This window comes from Scleropages formosus, chromosome 25 (assembly GCF_900964775.1).
Source record: "Scleropages formosus chromosome 25, fSclFor1.1, whole genome shotgun sequence".
Lineage (NCBI taxonomy): Eukaryota > Metazoa > Chordata > Actinopteri > Osteoglossiformes > Osteoglossidae > Scleropages > Scleropages formosus.
Window position 1 is genome coordinate 14,577,958 of NC_041830.1, and position 20,346 is coordinate 14,598,303.

Below are 20,346 nucleotides of genomic sequence, written 5' to 3' on the forward strand. Positions count from 1 at the left end.
AATATTATATTAGGACTGACTGAGCTTCCAACAGTGAGAGTATATCTCTTCCCTGATCCTCGGGGCACTGCGGAATCTGTGAATATTTCAATGTCATGGAATCATGCGAGGTCTATAAGAGATACGTTTTATTACAGGCCAACTGCTTCATATTGATCTTCGCAAAGCTGCGTGTCTCATCGTTCACAGAAGGAAAGCTGACCCCCCCCCCCCCCCCCCGTTTGGAGGTCCTACACGCTTGCGGTACCGGAGACGGCAGGAACGCGTGGACAGCTGTATCCCATGTAAACTGAACGTTCACTCATACACACACATCTAACTAAGGACACACAAACACAGACGATCCTTAGCAGAGCTTGGGAGACCATGGCTGAACGAAACTTTAAAGAAATAAACAAAGAAATACATAAACAGCTTAAACATACATACATTCTGCAGTTACTTACACGTACTGCTCAAGCGTAAATATCGTCTCCTATTATAATTAAATAAATTCAATATCCAGTGAAGTGGATCCTAACAAAAAACATCTGCGGAAAATGATTTTATTATTTCATATTATTATTATCTTTAATATAATATTTCTATTATTATTTCACAATTTTTTCTACTTCATATCATTTTGCTTTCTATCATTGTTGACTAAACCTTTATAGTAATAATGAAGTAGCTTAGCTGGCTTTTCATGGAAGATGAATACATTTTTGTCTTATTTCCAAATACTAAGCACACAGTGCATTGTTAGACAAGAACAAGAAGCTAAGAACCCTGTTTACACTATAAGCACATGTATTAGCAGCAATAATTTATTCTGGACTAATTAGACTCTCTTGGCAAGCATTTCAGTTGAGTAATGAGCCTGTAGTCACGTGAACTGTGTTCATTTCCCAGTTTTTACTGTGTTTTCACTCATAAAAATTCTCACGCAAAGAATTTAAAACGTAGTGAAATCACAGACCTGTTATTATGAAACAGCCAGAGACAGGGTAAGAAAACAATAGAAATTAGGTGCTCAGTTATAATTTCCTGTATTACAGAGGTGCTATTTTTTATTACTGGAAAACTTCGTATAACTTTATGTCCAATTTGTATGTGCTATGTTAAAAAGTAATCAATACAGTTTTGTCAGAAACTAAATTCTGGGATGTAACTAGACTGGTCGTGTCATTTAAAGAGCCGTAATGGACCATTCTGGACTCAAACTGCGGAGGCCGATGGAGGGAAATAAGGAGAACGGGGAACACGGACTCCAGGCACATGGTCCCCGAGTTCAAATTCTAATTTCTAACGCAAACTGCAGAAGGTATCAGGTCAACGTAAAAAAAAAAAAAAAGTTTAAAACCCAGGCACCTGCTCTTCAGAGGGACGACAAAACCAGACGGACGAAAATAATGAACAAAAATTTTCTTCCAACATAAGAAACAGCAAACATTTGCAATCATTTCACTGGCACCTTAAATTCATTTCCAGGACACAGCATTGGGGGGTCCAACAAACACACAGAGCGTGGAATAAAAGCCATCCTGCGAGAGGCGAAGCAGAGCAGCACACAGCGAGCACGGGGCAGTAATAAAACACCACGGTAAACACACAGCCTGCTGCCACACCAGGTCCACGCAAGATGTGTGCAGCGGTGCATCAAAGCAAATAAACACACACAAAAACAAGGTAAACCTGGGTCCACAAAGCACAGCAGCAGCACACTGAATTCAGAAATCTGCAGCCCAATTCCATGCAGTTAGGTGTTGCATTCTGCACACAAAAAACAGAAATAATTCAGCTGCTTATGAGGTGTAAATATGCTCCTCGTTTCGACCCTAGTAATAGTGACAGTGACAGCAATAAAAAAAATCTAGGAAAATGGTGGGAAAAATTATGCTATAAAAAGCTGGGGAAAATTATGCTCTAAAAATTATTGTAATTATTTTACTAAAATTATGCCATAAAAAAGTTGGGGAAAATTATGCTCTAAACATTATTGTAATTGTTATACTGTCTGACATTGAACTGATAACATATTCACATTGACGTGCCTCTCAAAGGTAAATCATTTCAACCATTATAACAATTAATCCATTAACATCATAGTCAAGACGTTCCCATTACTCTGTAATGTAGTAAAAACTTGGTACAAGTCTGGTCTGGTAAAAACTGGCTACGTTTACGTTTTATACCCCATAAAGCAGCTGTTGATGAAAAGGAAGCAGACATTTATTGATTAGTTGTTTTAGATGTGGCGTTTATGGTGAAAGGAGGTAAGATATGGGATGTTATTGACTCTTTATCGACCCCAAACTAGGAAGTGCTTCCTGTTGGGTCTCTGCGATGGTTCTGCCCACCTTGGTTGTCACATTGAGGAGGGGTTTTCCTTCTGAAGACGCCTTACTTGGTATCTCCTTCAGCACCATGGCAACAGTCTTATCTGCAGCCCTAGAGTCTTTCCCCTACAACAGTGAAATCAACAACGACTCGCGTCAGGACAAGTGGTTCACTCACGCAGAGGGTTTCCCCAAAGGCACCTTATACACAACCTTAGCTCTATGTCATTAGCAAGGAGGGAATGCCGCTAGAGGACCGGGGGAATTGTGGGACGTCTGTCTTTGCACAAGGGACGTCCGCTCTTAGGGCCCAGCTCCGGAGCCCGGATGAAAGGATCGGCCAAGTCGCAAATTGAACCCTGGATGGAATCATCTCATTTATTGGTCTTCTTAAACATCGGGCAGATTTTTCCACTCGGCCGTTGATTTTCGCGAACCTTGATTCCACGAATGCAATGTGCCGCTCCTGGAAAGACCGCCTGTGACAGTGTGCACCGTCTCTACCGCTCCCTTGGGGGCCCTGGCAGAGATTTATCGAACAAGATAAGGATGAACTGGAACACAATGGCAGCCTTGTCGGAGATTTCAACGAGAAACACAGTTCAAGGGTTTCCAGGAGAACTCGCATCTAAGAAACGAGACCCTCGGGTTAATGTCATAAAGTCACCGGTACAGCACTATGGTCCAGCTTTGAATGTCAGGGAGAACGAGTGGAAGACTAGGGAGCGTAAATGTTCAGTGGGTACCGGTGAGGCATATTTCTGTGTCCTTTTGGATTTTTTTCGCCCTTGCATTCCACTAAAACTAATACCAAGATCGTCTCAACAGCTCCTCTCAGTCTGATATGTTGTTCAGCTTAAAGTTGAGATCAAGGTAAAATGTCAAGCAATTTGCTGCAGAAGATCATGAACGAAACTGATGCAGACTACTTGTACAAATTACGTTGTGTGTCCACATCTTACGGCACCATTTTAATCTGAAGGGAAATGGTCAAAGGGCACATCCGATTTGGGATGTAATGGCTGGCAGAGGTCGCATCTTGGTTAGAGACAGTGTCTTGCAATCAGAAGCCCCGTGTGTGAATCCCACTTCCAGCTGTGGTACCCTTGATCGAGTTACTAACCTTAAAGCGATAGACCACAAACTACCCAGCTTGGAATCCACACCCAATACTGTAATTCACCATGAATGACTGATAATATCAGCACTTCCTCAAAGCAGATGTTCACAATCCAGCATGGAAGCGCTGCTCTGTTTTATTAGTGATCACCGCTGTGGGACTTACTGGGTGAGTTTGGAAATGCGAGACTGTACCTCGATTCACGAGGTAAAAACACCGCTTTTGATCTTCATCTTCAAACCGTAACAATTCATACAGCATGTTATGTTATGATCTGCTTAACAGTTCAAAGGAACTCTGGAACATCTGGATACCCTTACCACTTATTGCTCAATGCTTCCAGATCGCACCTCTGTTGTAACCTTCTCACCTTGTGCCCTTGCTATGTATTTGCGGTCTCTCAGTGCACTTACTATTCCTGTCTCTTTGTTGTTGTGACCCAGTGCGGTTCATGAAGCCAATTTCAAACATGGGGTTCGTGCACGTTAGGAATGGAGGCCGTGTTCGTCGGTTCCGATAGCGGTCCACCTTCCCTACCCAGACCAGTCCAGCTTCTTCACGGAGGCGCGTGGCTCCAAGGCGAGCTTCTCCCCCACCCAGCAATGCCAATGAAGAAAGCACTGGTTTGGCCAGCTGGGGAGCAGCAAGTTCCACTGTATCTGTCATGGAGGAAGGAGCCCCGCTTGTCTATTGCTAATGGCTCCGCTGCGGTGCAGCCTCACGCTTCCTCCTGAAAGCGTGTCCGTGCATCGGTGGCGCCCGGCGAGCAAGTTGCACTCAGTAATGAATTATTAACGCCATTGTGGGACTGAGTGCTCCTTTTCTGGGCCCGAGGATGCACCCCCACCGTTGTGTCCAATCACCGATGACATGATCTATGCTGACAACCTTTGGCAATTCTTTACCATGGGGGCTGTGCACGCTGTGAAAAGCGATAAATGCTCAGCGTTGACTCACCGTTGATAGTAAACGATGACCGTCCGGCTCTACAGCGTTTCCTGTCCGCTGCGTAGTTCTTCACCGTGGACCTGTGGCTGCGAGCATGAAAATCCCTTCATGTTCATGTAAATAGTTATGGTCGTCTTGGGGAAAAAAAAAATTAGTGTTGAAAAACTCTTGTTCAAAGGTGACAAAAGCTAACGGCAAGAAAAGGTGTTTGAACGCGATCCGCGAATGTCGTGACGAATACCCTTGGAACACGACGGGAAGTCAAAAAGTATCCACGATAATGTGTGCGCAAATGAATTATGGATACGAATTTTTGCAGATACTTTTCGACTTCCCGTCATGTTTTTGAACCAAATCCTTGTCAGCACTGCTCATCTTTACACCTTTTATTTTACAGGAATTTGTGCCTTTCCTTCTGGGCATGTTGATGAAACGCCAGCACGGATGGGCTCCTCTCCAGTCTGGCTGTCGCAGGATCTTTTGTTCCACCACTGGCCGACCGAGAGCGGTCCTCTTCAGAGACACAGGAGCTCCGCTCTCTCATCACCTCCCCACGTCACAGCCTCTCGGAATCAGGAAGACCTGCTGAAATTGATCTTGCTCCCGGGGCCTTCGGCGGATGAGGATGGGCTGCCGGCGAGACTAGAACCCAATCAGGTTTGACCGCTGGAAGCCTTAGCAGAGCCTGCATACAGCTTCTTGCCTGAACGCAGACATGAGGCCACTGAGCAGAACCAAGAATCAGGTCTCAGTGGCCAGGTAACTTCAACAGCCAGGTGATACTGACAGCCAGGGCATCACACCTGCCAGGTGACTTCATTGGGTTGTTTGAACAAGTAAAATGGATCTATATGTTTATGTTTATACAGGAAATACACCTGATACAGTTTCTCGTCCTTTATTTCCAGGAACCTTGAGATGTTCTTCAACTTTCCGATGTCAATGATATGACATCCTTGTGAAATCTTTAACTGATTCTTTACATTTACAATTAGAGACATTTCCGTATGTATTCTCAGGAAGAGTTATGTGCCTTATTTATTATTTATTTATTTATTTTTTTTAAAGTTTCACTTGAATACCAATCACAGAACTGACTTTAATGAAAGGCTTGATTCAGAAGTCCTGCTCTCAGTGGGGGAAAAATGTGTTCGGTTTCCCGCTGATTAGAGAGCAAGGCAACTTGAACCCTGCAATCTGCGCAGATACACACTACAGAGTTTGTACAATCAGCGGGTCAGCAAAATCCAATCCTAGGCCTCACCGCTACAGCAAAATTATGCAAAAGATCGAAACCTACATTATTCCACATACAGACGCTAAATTTAGGACGGTTCTTCAAGTAAATGTCTTGCATGAATGTCAGGATTTTACTAAAAATAGTCAGAGGCAAGTTTTACAGCTATGACCAAGTCCTCACCTGCAATATTACCCGTTAATATTCGATATGGAAAGAATTTAATCATTCATACACTAAACATAATAGAAATGCAGACAACAAAGCACGTACAGTCAGAGAGGGACGACACCTTTTAGAATTCAGCATAGAAGAAGGTCAACAAATGGAAAAAATACTGGCCACATATTACGGACCGGGCATCTCAAGTGATCTAAATCAATTTTTCTGCGTTGCAGAGGTGATTCACGGCATGCGCTCTTTATACTTGATCAATATAACATCGGCACTAGAGGATCCAGCTTGTATTTTTAGCCCTGCCGTCAAAGCGGGAACGAAAAGAATGGCGCGGAGGAAAACCTTTTCATTTAATGAGGTCCGTTGCTGTTCCCAAGACCCCCGTGTCTCCCCTGAACGAAGAGGGGCGACTCCTGAGCATCTCTGGAATGATGCTCATTAAGCCAATTTGCATCTGAACCACTTATTTTACCTTTGCAGTCGCTCCACGCGGACTTCTTACGAAGCACTATGCAGTACCTGGGCACGAATTCATGCTATGTTAAAAATCAAAACATATTCATAACAGAGAGAGTCCAGAAATTGGATATCTGCAAATATGATGGATGGTATTTAGACTCCATACATTCGACACGTGGAACCTAAACTAGATGTGAATCTGAACTTTGAAGCGCTCCCTATCCCATGAGTATAAGAGCATTGTTATAAAAGGTGTTTTTATGGTTTGCACAACTGAGTCAACATTGATGTCTTTATGATTTCATGAAGCTAGAACAGAATCCCCCGTTTCAGTTGTGATTTCGATTTACGTCGATTGGTTGCCATGGAACAAGTTTGACTGAGCGGCTATATTGAGGAGGATGCAGTGGCGCAGTGGGTTGGACCGGGTCCTGGTCTTTGGTGGGTTTGGGGTTCGAGTCCTGCTTGGGGTGCCTTGCGAGGGACTGGCATCCTGTCCTGGGTGTGTCTCCTCCCCCTCTGGCCTTATGCCCTGTGTTGCCGGGTAGGCTCTGGTTCCCCGCGACCCTGTCTGGGACAGGTGGTTTAGTGTGGGTGCTATACTGAGGAATATATTACAAAGGGAGGAGGCTAACCGCCACCATTCGAACCCTACATCACCATTAGTGGAAACCTATATGGGGAAAAAAAAGAGTGCTGGGATGTTCCTCATCATGACTAATGATCATTTGAGTTAATGACTGAGCCGTCGCCCATTATGCACTGTACTTTAACATGAGAACACAGTGTTTCCTGTAGTCATGGTCTATGGCTCACGAGCAAATGAAGGTCTTCCGCCATTGCAGGTGGTGTGTTTCCACCCAAACCCTGAACAGCCGGGACTCCGTGTATGCGGCAAGGGCCCGGGCCTTTGCTGGGCACTCATTCAGGGCACGTTATTCAGAGGACCTGTTGAGCTTTCCATACAAGGAGGACAAAAGCTTATGACGTAATTTTTCCAAAAAGAGTAGTCCCCAGTCACGGTGCTCAGCTCAACTCAAGCTGTTGTGTTTACCTCGTCCCTCAATGGATCCCTAAGACGACACCTGATGGCTTTCACATTTCCTCCCAGGGATGAATCAGCAGTGAAAAAAACACTCGGGGGATTTATAGCTCAAATTGGCATTCAGGTGCGGCGCTGCAAAAGCCACTCTCCATTCCGAAGTCGGCTCGGTAATTGTGGGCAGCGAGGACAAGCCAACATGGACAAAAGCGTCAAGCAGATTCACGCATTTCGACAGAAGGATGTGTTTACGGCTCTCGTCATGCTGGAGCGAAGGCCTTTTGTAGCCGCAACTCCATCTGTCAAAATGATATATCGCTTTTCAGTCTCTGTTTGTTGTGCTGGTGCCGCTTTCGGAAGAAACGCCTTGAGTTCAGCGGATTCTTCCCACAGAGCTCATTTGGGGACATCTCCAACCCTGTCCTCAAGAACAAAAAAAAAAGGGTGTTGTATTACAGGAAGCTCATTGGTTAAAAATCCTTTGCTCGCTGATGCTCATTCATTCTGTTTCCGTTCACAGTGGTTCAATAATCATTTCCCTGGCACCTCTTAGCCCATGTACACATAATTATGAAGTGAGCCAGGAGTTGGGTTTTTTGAGCCATTACACCTAAAAGGGTCACCAGGGGGATGGTAAACAAGGCCATGATGACGAATATGAATGACCACACTCCAGTCCCACGGTGATCTAGAGCTCTGGGGTCGGGACACGGAGTCACGGGCTCGCGACCTCATGGCTGTTTTGAGCGGTGATTAACAGCGCCGACGTCCTCCAGCACCACCACGCCTCCCTGCTCTCACCGATCACCATCTGGTACCCTCCTCCAACGTCAATACGGTCAATTCATCACAGCGGTCAGCGGCCCAAGCTGGCTGAAGCCTGCAGAGTCCACTACAGCTACAACGGCGAGACGGAGGGTCGACAGTAGAGAGAGGAAGAGGCGGAGCCCATATGTGGTGGGGGGGTAGGCCACCACAGCAGCCATTAACCGTGGAGAACCCATAAAGCCACCTCTGATCCGGAACGCAATGACTGTCCCAGATGGATTTGACGGTGGGGGGGGGGGGGCACCACTGTGAAGGATCAGAATAGTTCAGTGCTTTGATTTTCACACCTCCTTTATTGCAAATTGGCCCACTTTAGCGCACAAGGGGGCCGGCGTCCCAGACAGGGCATACATTAAGCCCATCTGGAATAGATAATCACACTGTAAAAAGTGTCCTTCTCAAATGCAGCTTAAATTTGCATCAGATTCTCCTCGACTAAGGAGACCTTGACTAAGGTAAGTGAGATTTAAGGAGATAATCAGCGTCGGTCCTCTTTGGTGTAAATGTGAGCACATGGCGTTGGCCTGAGGATACCCATAAAAAGGCAGAATGAATTTCACAGAATTTCCATAACTGAACCCAAATGCGAAAATGGCCTCAGGAAGGGATTTCATCAAAATTGCCACGGGTTGCCCCTCACGGGCTGGTCTCCGCCAGCGTGTTGGTCTTCATCACTGTTGCCCAGATGTGTCCAATAATACGCTACACCGGTACACCACACTAATAACCATGGACATGTCATTCTAGCCTGCAGTTAGTCCTGCGGTAGCCGTAATCTTTCTGCAGAAAACGTGATTATTTCAGTCGAGGCGATGCAAATTCGAGCGCTATTTTGAAGCGCATCTGAGATTTTGCATTTAGTCCAGCACAAAGGGGCTATTGTATCGTACGCTCGCTATAAATATATGAAGTGTGTGTGGAGCCCCCGGCCCTTCCTTCCCAGGGCTCTCCCAGCCTGGCAACCGAGGTGTTTTTCCACACCAGCGCTGCCCTGGCTTGCCCACGTGGGGCTCCCGCTCAGCCCAACGGCACCGATTGCGAAGATCTGCCCAGGATCAGTCCAGCAGAGCAGAACTCCTTATCACATTACTGCCTGAATGGACGGGCACCATTCAAAAGCAATGTTATAAAGCTGCGTCTTGCTTCAATCTGCGTTATCGTGCTTTACTGTAGCGCTTTTTTTATTCCGCTTCCCTTATTCAGCATCTTATCTCATCATACAGCGATTTCAAAGCATCCCCTGTAGTTTTACACCAGTTACGCAAGTTACTGTTGAAATCAACTTTGTCTGCATTCTGATATTTCCACTGCGGCGCCTGCATACGCAAAATAAATGTTACACCACAAACCAGCATTAGTTGTGGTTGAAATCTACGTGTTTCTCTTCTCTTACTCTCTTCTCACCGGTGACTAATCAGACCCAGGGGGGCTCTTCCCACCCAGTGCGGTCCACACACCTCTCTCCGTGATCACCGGCACGTATCTCCTGTCGTGTTTTTTCCCAGCATCAGCTATACCTTCACCTGCTTAGTGTCAATTCCTCTCTCGGGTCTGTTGCTAGGATAGCCACTCTGTGGGGAGCATCGGGGGGGCAATGTAGCCCTCCTCTGCTCCTGCCTCTCATGCCACCCTATGGAGATCACTGTTGTGGGTGGGGCCTATTCGCATGATGCAGTTCTGGGTGGAGCCTAATTTCGTTAAGATCTACTGGGCGGAGCCTAACTTCATTAAGCTCTGCTGGGAGGGCTCTACCCTCACTGTCTCCCAGACATCAATTGTCCAAAAAACATTTTCGTCGAGGAGAATATGATCCCCTTGCTCTGCGTCGCTAGGATTCAGTTCCTCCCACTTGTAGCTCTGAAAAACAAACCAGCCGTTATGAACTTCCAGGGAGGATGTTCTGCTCTTCGTGCATTAATCATTTTATGGTCTTGTGGTTCCTTTAAAATGCAAAGTGTGACAGCGCTCTTATCTCCACTCCTCGGTTTGAATTATACAAACAAAGCTTCCTTGATGAGATGACTGGACTCCCGGTGTCAAGGGTAAGAAGGCTTTATTTTCCAAAGCAAAGAGAAAGCCAAGACTGTACTTACGGGGAAAAACAGGAGCAGCTTACCCACAAGTAACCCTGCCACAACCAACCAGCTTGAACTGCATCTCTCAAACCTAAACAATGACTCTTTTCCTACATGATGGTACAGGGTGGAGAATTTATGAGGGCCACCAACCTGGGTTATGAGCAATCTTATCAGCTGAGCAGAGAACTTCACCTCCGTGGCTAAGGAAAAATAGGAGAGGGAGGAGGGTGGAACCAAGGTGGCGAGAGGAGTTATGCTGACCTCAGTGCTCCTTCTGTCAACGTCTGACACCCTGCCACCAGGCTGACACTAACCGCCTGCTTTCGGAAGCTCATATATAGCGCACGCGCTTGCGCTCGGCATGTGCATTACAAGTGCTCTGGCAATAGCGTGCAGCTTATTCATGAGTTTTTGCCCCAGTGTTCATACCTGACAGAAGCTTTGCACCAGCTGGGTGTGCAAAACCCATTATCTGGAAGAACAGCATGTTTTTCTCACTGATGCTCGTGATCCAAAGCGTTCCATAATGCAACCTGACATGCTTCCTAAGAGCGTGAGGAGGTGAGATGCAGGTTTGCCAAAACAACTGCGCCCAAACCAGCCCGTTGTGTTTCTTAGTACTGGGGTCACGGCCGGGCAAGTACAGAACGATCGCTATATTTGTTTCTTAAGCACTTTGAAGAGTCCATCTGGCGACTAAATCGGGTTCGATACGGAGCTCAGCTCCAAACGCTGCGGCTTTGTTGTTTCCTGGTTCTCGTGTTCCGCTGCATGTCTCCAGCTCTGCTTACTCATGTGGGTTTGAAATCTTCCTTTCCAGGCTGATACTTGTGACGGCCAAATCTGGAAGCTCCCTTAGGGTTAGGGTTAGGGTAAGGGATAGGGTTAGGATTAGGGCTAGGGTTTGAGAAAAGGATAGGGTTAGGGTTAGGGTTAGTCATAGGGTTAGGGAGTGCAGAGTCTAAGGCGCACACACAACCCAGGGCAAACACAGGACTTTTGTCATCCTTGTCTAACTGACCTCTCGGTTTACCTCCTCTCACCATCCCTCCACAAGTCTCACCCCACCCTAATACGCTGTACCACACTGCCGCAACAACTGGGAAATCGGGTCAGGAGGATTTCTGGACAACCGTCGTTCCGCCAGATCCAAGCAATCAGTCAAAGGCTTTAAAACACACTGGCTCAAACACGGGTCACCACACACACACACGCACACACACGCACGACGCGGCCGAAACAACACGATCACTCTCCCCCGCCCTGCACCAGCGCGACCCCGTATAAATAGAACCGGACGCTAAATCTGTTTTCACTCAGTAGATTAATAACATATTCTGGCCTGCGCTCATGTCATTTGATGGGTTCAGTCAATTCTGGGTTTTTCCAGCTTGTATTTTTGAAAATGGTATAAAGAACATATTGTGGAGATAAGCCATATGTTGCCTTGCGGGTTATGATTTGGCCTCGTTTGAGACAGTGTGCGCTGTTTGCCTGTTGTACACAACCACATTGAAGATATCCTTGGATGGGGTATAATGCAATATATAATATAATAAGAAAATTATTAACCTACTTTATAATACTTCCCCTCCAGTTTCATCTGCTTTGATGTAGGTACACCATTCAGTCAGGTATTTGGGGGAAAAAGTACTAATACTACTCATGGACTTATATACAAATATCGCGGGACAAGTTAGGTTTGCGTGAACATGAGGGGGATTCATCCTTCTTCTCCTGCCCTTGCTATGCTTATGATTTAGGCCAGATCCATTCCTTTCTAATCAGAGGGACAAAGGTTCGAACCTCACTCCAGCTGTACCATCCTTGATCAAGGTAGCTGCTGAGTTGCCCCAGTAAAAACTACCTGGCTGTACAAATGGGTAAGTAACAACGAGGTGCTCGGCATACAAACATAACATTGTTCTCGTTGTACAAAGATGTCACAAAAGTTAATAGTAATAGGGATGCATGAAATAAAAAGAAACTCCGTACGTCTCATCCCATGTTAACGTGACCTGCGTTTCTCCACGGGGAGCGTCTGCAGGGAATGTCGAGCGTGGAAACGACTCTTTCCTCGCAGCCGCTAGAGAGGTGATTCATGGTCCCTAAAGGCAAAGGAAAGTGTGAAACATTTCCATGTAACTGAAGAGGTGCAGACATGCGGAGGGTTTCTCCACCGATCTGCCGCAGGGGCGTCCAACGGACCGAGTCTCCGAGTCACAGACCGCAGTCGGTAAAATCACACAGAGCGTCAAATTGAGAATTTCGACCCAAGTCATCCTATCTCGGTATTCCTTGACAGGTCACGGAGACGTCCGGTTGGTTGTGTGTGAGATTTTTTTCAAAAAATTTTACCGCCGTTGTCAAGAGCGAAACATGACAGGTTCATTGAAAGCCAGTCGGCGACGGCTCGCAGGTTCGCACCGTCGCGGGTCGCTGGTTCCCAGCCCGCCGCTAGGACCGCATCGTCCTTTGGCTGAGCAACAGGGGTTCTTGCTCATCACCAGTCCAGATCTCAGCAGCAACGCACATCTGACGCATCAACAGCGTGGAGTCCGATACACACCTGCAGAACAGTTTTGTTCTTCGGTCCAGCGCAGGCGATTGATGGACCGTTTATATTTTATCTGTCGTTAAGCAACTGCTCACCTCTGCAGCAAAGGGCACGTCTGCGCTGGGAACTGTGATTTAAATGTTATCCACACCTTTCATGCTCTCCTTGGAAGGTCAAAATGATTGAGATTTAGCCCTGGATGGAGAGCTAAGACCACTAATTGGTTTCTTTTCCCATCTTCAGATGGGACTTTCCGGTAGAGTAATGACATTTAAATCAGGGCAGGGCGGTCAATGAAGAGGAAAACAGATGCGCAGCCACGGCCTTAAAACAATGAACCGCTTCATAACCAGGTGACGTGAACGTTAGAAATTTCTCCAGCAGGGCCTTTGCGCTACGTCCCTGGCTGTAATTTTTTAAAATCTATTTGTGAGGCTGTACGTGACTCTCCTCCACGCCAGGCTCCGAGAAATGTATTAGCCTGTCCGTACCGTCCGAAATAACCCTGATGAAAGGCTTCCGAGTGGCCGGCCCAAGGCGGAAGGATCCGGAAGCGGATCAAATTCCGCCAGGCCCGCGGGTTTCTGCGGCAGATGAGTCGGGCCGAGTTCCACGCAGAGATGGCAGCGAAATGCGACGCAAAAAAGTGAGACGTCGCCGCAGGTCAGAGGGGCGGGGCAATCGGTTGTTTCCTGACCTCGATCCATTTTTAATGTCCGTTTCTCATGTGCCATGCACACGGTGGAGTCACGTGGTCGGACGCCTCCTGTACTCTGCACACGTGGCCACTCTAAGCCCTGCTTCATCAGGCGACGGGACACACGCAGCGAATCTCACAGAGCAGACAAGTTTCTGTGTCACTGCATCTCCGTGTCTCCACTTCTGGACATTGTGGAGTCACATATATGCAAAGGCCCAGTTCACGATGGCTCTGTTTTACCAAAGCAGGTTTGCTTTGTAGGGTCATCTCAACGTTACACAGATCTGTGGGTGGGAACCTCAAATTGTGGAAATGCAGTGAGCTCCATTCACACACACACACACACACACACTTTCTGAACCGCTTATCCCATACGGGATCGCGGGGAACCGAAGCCTACCCGGCAATTAAGGGCGTAAGGCCGGAGGGGGAGGGGACACACCCAGGACGGGACACCAGTCCATCGCAAGGCACCCCCAGTGGGACTCAAACCCCAGGCCCACCCAAGAGGAGGACCCGGTCCAACCCGCTGCACCACCGCACCCCCTGAGTTCCATTCAATTCAGTTTATTTTTGTAGAGCGCTGAACAATCGATAACACAAGAATGTTAAAGTAGAGCGATGATGTACAGTTGAGTTGGTCACATGAGCTGACTGGCAGTTGAGGAGAGGAAAACAAAAAAAAACCCCGTCCACAATGAAGGGGAGAAAAATAAACCTCTCGGGGGTTCAAGTGCCAGTGGCTGCTCACCCCACCTGGGGAAGGAATCGCTGCATACGTAAGAGGTTTTTCTTGCTTTTCGAGTCCTGCAAAAACGGAGTAGTTGCCGTGGTCGCTGGCACACTTGTAGGAGGTTGTGCTAGGGCATCAGTGCTGGAGACTCTATTACAGAGACTCCCAGCGTCCCAGTATCCAGGGAGGGACCTGCTGCAGACTCGAGCATTCAACCGCAGAATGGCACACACGCCAGCTCTTCCCTCACATCTTCAACTGCACCCCACCTTTAAGAATCCCACCCAAGAGGGAACTGCGTGCGTATCGCTGCTCCAGGCTTCCTCAATGAATGGGGTGCGATTTGCCTTTCGGATTACAGCGCTCGCGTTCTCACTCCGCTGAATTGAACGGAACGTCGCAGATAAACGGAGCCTTTCCGCCGTGGCAACCGGAATGCCGGTGCTAATCGCTAAAGCCTTGAAGCAGCTCATCAGGGACGTCGCTTTTTCAAGCTGCCACCCCCCCCCCCCCGCCCCCCAATCTAAACGCGGGAGAGAACAAGCTCTTCAGTCCCGGCAAGGACGGCACGGCGTCTCGGCTAATTGCCGAAGGCGCTGAGTGACGTCTGGTAATCACGCCATTCATTCACATTTTTTCACCTCGCCGTGCCATGTCATTGACTGCACGCGCTGTGATTCCCTCCTGGACTCGGGAGCTCTGAAAGCCCTGGCCCACGGAGTGAATGAGCCACCCATGAAATAAAGGCTGTAGGCACATCCAAGACGTTGCTTCCTCCGAATCAATTCCAATTAGATTTGTTGTCAGCACCGGGTAATTGTAACATAGCTCACACTGAATTAGTTCAGTTCCTCTCTGCTCCAAGCTGTTGACATCTGTAGCTTTGCATTTAACCAAGCAGCTGTGTGTTTATTAAACAATATGCGATTAAGCAGGACTCTTAAATTTGGAAAGATTGACGCGCAGCTTAAAACTGTGATGTTCCACACGGAAATATTTGCATTGTCGAAGAACAAGCAGCAGGCGGTGCGGTGTAGTGTTTACAGCTGTTGTCTTGCAGCCGAAGGCACCGGGTTCGAATCCCTGCTGTCGCTTTACATTTTATTTATTTGCTGACCCTGAACCGGTACAGTCAAAATTACCCAGCTGTATGAACAGGTAAATAATTGTAAGAGGTTCAATGTACAACCCTAATATTGTAAGTTCCCTTGGACAAAGAGTTTACCAAAATGAATAATAAATCACATGCAATATTAATATACAAAACATATAATTTGCTACCATCTGCTTCCATCTCTGCTGTCTGTGTTGTCGCTATTCCAAACCATGGTAATAGAACACAGCTCCCATTTGAAAAAAACTATAAAAAGTATTCAAAAATAGTACTGTGGGTCCCTGACTTAAGCTTTGCATTTAGCTGATCTATCCATTTGTACAACAGGGTAATTTTTACTTTATCGATTTGGGGTGAGTGCATTGCTTAAGGCTGCTACAGCAGGTGTGATTCAAACCTGCATCTTGTAGGTGCAAGGTGATGGTTGTACTACGCCACCTGTTGCCCGCTCTCTCTCTCTCAGTTTTATATAATAATAATAATAATAATAATAATAATAATAATAATTACTGTAATTCTTTCTCCTAGTGTTTCCTCCCATTGACGCGAAAATGTTGTACATGTATGTATGAGCAAACACAGGCTTAGATGTACACAAACAAACACATAAACTACACACACACACACGCGAAAGATGGCGAAGGACCGCACACCAATCATTGTCCAAGTTCCATTGCAGGAGAGAAAAATACACACACGCACACACACACACACACACACACACACACACACACACAGTCCGAACCCGGGGAGCCGGAGCCTAACCCAGCAACACAGGGCATAAGGCTGGAGGGGGAGGGGACACACCCAGGACGGGACGTCAGTCCGCCGCAAGGCACCGCAAGCAGGACTCGAACCCCAGACCCACCGGAGAGCAGGACCCAGTCCAACTGACTGCACCACTGCACCCCCCGGAGAGAAAAATAAACCATCTTAATTCTTCTTCTGACTATTTGTCCTCTTTCTGTGACCGTTTCATTAACTTTTTACGGCGTTTTCCAAAACTGAGCTACGTCTTCAGCTTTTCCCTATCAATATAAATTGGAAAGGGAGTATACGCTTCTCCGCAGGATTTGCAGCACCCCGTGGTACTGTAAGGCCAAAGCACAGCCAGGGGTGTAATTGAAAATGAAATCGCGGTAAATACAAATATGGGTCCGCAGTCCCCGTCCGCTCTGACAAATTGAATCAAGAAGTAATGCCCCGGGTAATTGGATTCACCCCACTGCACTAAGGTCAGTGTGGGGAAAAACACCACCTTAAATAAGTAAGGTCAGTGTAGGTGTGCACTTTCAGTGTCCACCGGGGAGGTCCGAGTGGGGATCCCGACGCTGCTCGGAGGAGCGGTCGGCCCGGTGAGGTCCAGACGAGGGACGGGTTTGCACAGAGCAGCACGGAAAGTATTTGGGAGGATTCGTTCCGATCCACGGACATGCGGCAGGAGATCAGCGCCGGCGTCCTCTGGGTTCTGCAGCGCTTCAGCCGCAGCGTTTGTGGGGGACGGAGGAGCCAGAGAAAAGTGGACCCACCATTGCTGCCTCTAGTTTGACTCCAGAATGGGAGCTCATAGTTCCAGTCCAGCATTTGTGGCTCAAATTTGCGGTTGGATCAGGAGGGGAGATACCCCGGAGGGCTCACCCACCCACACTAAGACAAGTCTACCCTCCACTGCCTAATCCCTCAGTCTCAGGGTGTGTAACCAGCTTCTGCGGAGGGCAGGGAGCGGGGGATGGGATGGGGGGGTAGGGTGGGGAGGAGGAGGATGAAATAAGGGGTCCTTCCTTGTCTCTTTGTCTTCGATGTTATGACAAACGAGAGACAGGAGGGAGGTGACCTGAGAAATCAGGCCTGTTTTGACCCGTTCACCGCCCCCCCCCCCCCAACATGCCCTCGTTCAATTCAGCATGGGGGGGGGGGACTAATCATACACAGGCCACCTGAGCCCCAAGCTATTCCACTGCATACCCTCCAGGGTGCCATCTTTTACCCAAAGAGTTCTGCCGCTCTACTGCATTTACATTAGAAGGACACCCGCAAATTGGCTCTGACCTGCGCAAGACCATCGACACGGCACGGTAAACCTTACGGAAAAAAAGGAATTTATGTCGAGTTGATCAGTGCACATCTGGAGCACAGCTGCACTATTCATGTACCTTTTAGTTGCTCTTGGAATCCCACTTATGCGCAGTCTGCAAATCCTAAAATAGTTTCCCTTGGAACAGTTCTGGGGCTATGAGTGGACACATTTCCATTTACAGTAAAACCAAGTTTGTCATTGTTTCCTTTTAATTAAAACCCTTACATAAGTCCGCTTTCCATCGAAATGTTCATCCCCAACACTCCAATCAAATTCATTTAGGAAATTAAAGCAGCTTCAGTGTATTCGCCGGTCTGAATCGAGGTGCAGAATAGGGCGCTCGCTTTCTACACTTCATGTCCTAATTTGCTTCCATTTCTTATTGAATGAGACAGAGTAAATTGCTCGAAAATGGTCACTCTCTGAATCATGTGTGAAACCGACTCCTCGTTTTGGCAGTTATTATTACTCTTTATTATTTCAGGGCCATCTAGGTGATATTTTTGTTAGATATTTAGGAAGCAGTCCCTACAGAATGCCTGCCCTATATATTCACACTCACATTTTATGTCTCAAGTTTTACAAGCTGTTGAGTTAGTGGAGTTGCAGTATTTGTTGAGGGTGAGGGGCATCTAACATGTGTGTGGAGGGGGTGGGTCTGGGATGCCAGACTGTACTGTTGAACCTTCCGGAGGTGTCGTGGGCCTAATTCAACAAAACATCAACGAAGGGAGGTGCCCATTTGATAACTTCAATGAAATACTCCTGTTGGTACCCTGTGGGTTTGTTGGGTTGGTTTGGTTTGTTGGGTTTGTTTTGTTGGTTGGGTTTGGGTTGTTGGGTTTGGTTTGTTGGGTTTGTTTTGTTGGTTGGGTTTGGGTTGTTGGGTTTGTTTTGTTGGTTGGGTTTGGTTTGTTGGGTTTGGTTTGTTGCCTAGGTTTGGGTTTGGGTTGTTAGGTTGGTTGGAGAAAGTAATTAAACTTCTTGGTCTTGGGTCATGGAGATGTATGTTGGCTATGCTGGATATTGTTCTCTCTGGCTTCATGTTGTTGGTTGGACTGGGTATTTGTGTACAACCGTTGTAATATACGCATGGATATAACATCTTGTCCTGTGTATCTTGAATGAATGGGTGCTCATTAATTGATTTCACTGCAACTAAAACTAGACTGCTGGAGTATAATTTGTGTTCACAATTTCATTATAATTTACATTTTATTATTTTATTCACAATATGGGATTCATTTATTTAATCTTTTTACTCAGTTATATCTTACTTACAAGCTTTCCCTTATTCTCAGTACCCTTCCTTTGCTTTTCCTGCCCAGACTTTTTTCTGGAAAACCAATCACCTTGGCTTTGAGACCCTTGGATGGTCTGTTTTCTGGGTAAAAGTAGACAAGGGAGAAGCTGTGGGTACAAAAGGGTCTGCGAAGAGGAACGGGTGCGACCGTAGAGCAGTCTGTGATTGCGTAACATCTGGTGAGATTCTACAGAATTGTAATAAGCTTATTTGTGCCTTATTACTGAGACTCCAAAGGAATCTCGAATTGTGTGAAAAAGATGTATGTGTGCGTGTCCTCTTTGGGTATCTGTGTGTGTTTGCAAGACAGCAGCATGTCTGACAGTTGCGTCAGGTTTCCTGTCCACCCTAAAAGCCGGCGAGTGGAGACGGGGTGGCCATAAACAATTCTGACGACAGGATTAAATTGGACGATGGCATCTGGCAATGTCTCTCGCCGTCTGAGCCGCGCAGCCCAGCTCGGGGAGCGACGCTGCGTTTAAGTAAACTGAGGTAGCTGCACAGCATCTCGGAGGCAATGAATCGTTAATAACCTTCTGTCTAGACAGCTGATGACTTACTTAGAAATGACTGTATCCACATTAATATATCATATAGAAAGCCATATAGAAATCCATCCATCCATCCATCCATCCATCCATCCATCCATCCAGCAACTCGCCTCTAATCAAATTGCTATATATAATTGTATATACTGTATATGCATGTGTGTGTGTATATACATACTGTATATATATATGTATATAAATAGACCTTCAGGAGAGTTTTTCTGGTTCGCCATGCCAACGATGTCTGTCTAGCATTAAGGTCATAAAAGTAACAGATTCAGGTGACAGGTACCCTGGAAGAAACTGTCCCGCTGTTGCTGTTTTTCACTCACATGTCTCTCCGGGTCTTTCCGATGACTTATGGTGCTCATTTTCACATCACCGTTTCCTCCATCACTTCAGCGCTCCCGCATGAGGAGATGGACTGTGTCTCCAAGTTGGTTTATCAGCACATTCGTCGGCCGCTCGTGGGATAAGTGTCTGCGTGAGAAACACTGAATCCAGCCTCGGCGGGGGCGTCAAGGCTAGAAGACAGCGGCGGTCCTGGGGTCGAGGGAAATACTGGTGTGCAGATTCAGCATTTTAACTAAACTAGGGTCCAAAAAAACATCAACTGGGAAAATCCTTGTTCCCCTACGTGACGGTCTTCGAATAAAAAAAAATTAACTTTCCCAACAGCTCTAAGGTGCTTGTTCGCAAGGTACGGCGCTTGCTTTTTTTTTTTTGAGCCGGTCATGTGACTTGTCATGAATTATGGGGTAATGGACAGGGTGAATATCTCCTGAGGAGGATTTGTTTATTTATTCATGCACGATGGCCATTAAATAATTTATAAATCTGTCATTCCTCAGTATTATTTCTGGACTCTGGTGGTTGTTTTTTTAATCGAAAGTGAATACACTGTACATCAAATACTTTTCTAAATGTACTTTCCCATTTGTAAGAATTCAAAAACAACTATAATATATGTTATGTATGGAATATTTTTGAGCAGCAGAAACCCAGGTCATTACCCTTGACATAAATTCAAGTAAGAGCAATTCCTCTTCGGAACATCCTTCTTTTTTGCCATTCTTCCACATACGCATTTTGTGCCGAAGTGCGCTG

At 46.7% G+C, this 20,346-nt stretch overlaps 1 protein-coding gene across 1 annotated transcript in view; it reads right to left on the bottom strand.

Annotated features, from left to right (window-relative positions):
• Positions 1-20,346, bottom strand: part of LOC108921523 (PEX5-related protein-like) — a 47,244-nt gene that overhangs the window by 17,487 nt on the left and 9,411 nt on the right. Inside the window, exon 2 of the mRNA XM_029249274.1 lies at positions 2,340-2,444. Coding sequence (XP_029105107.1) covers positions 2,340-2,444 — 105 coding nt within the window. The remainder of the gene's footprint in view (positions 1-2,339; positions 2,445-20,346) is intronic.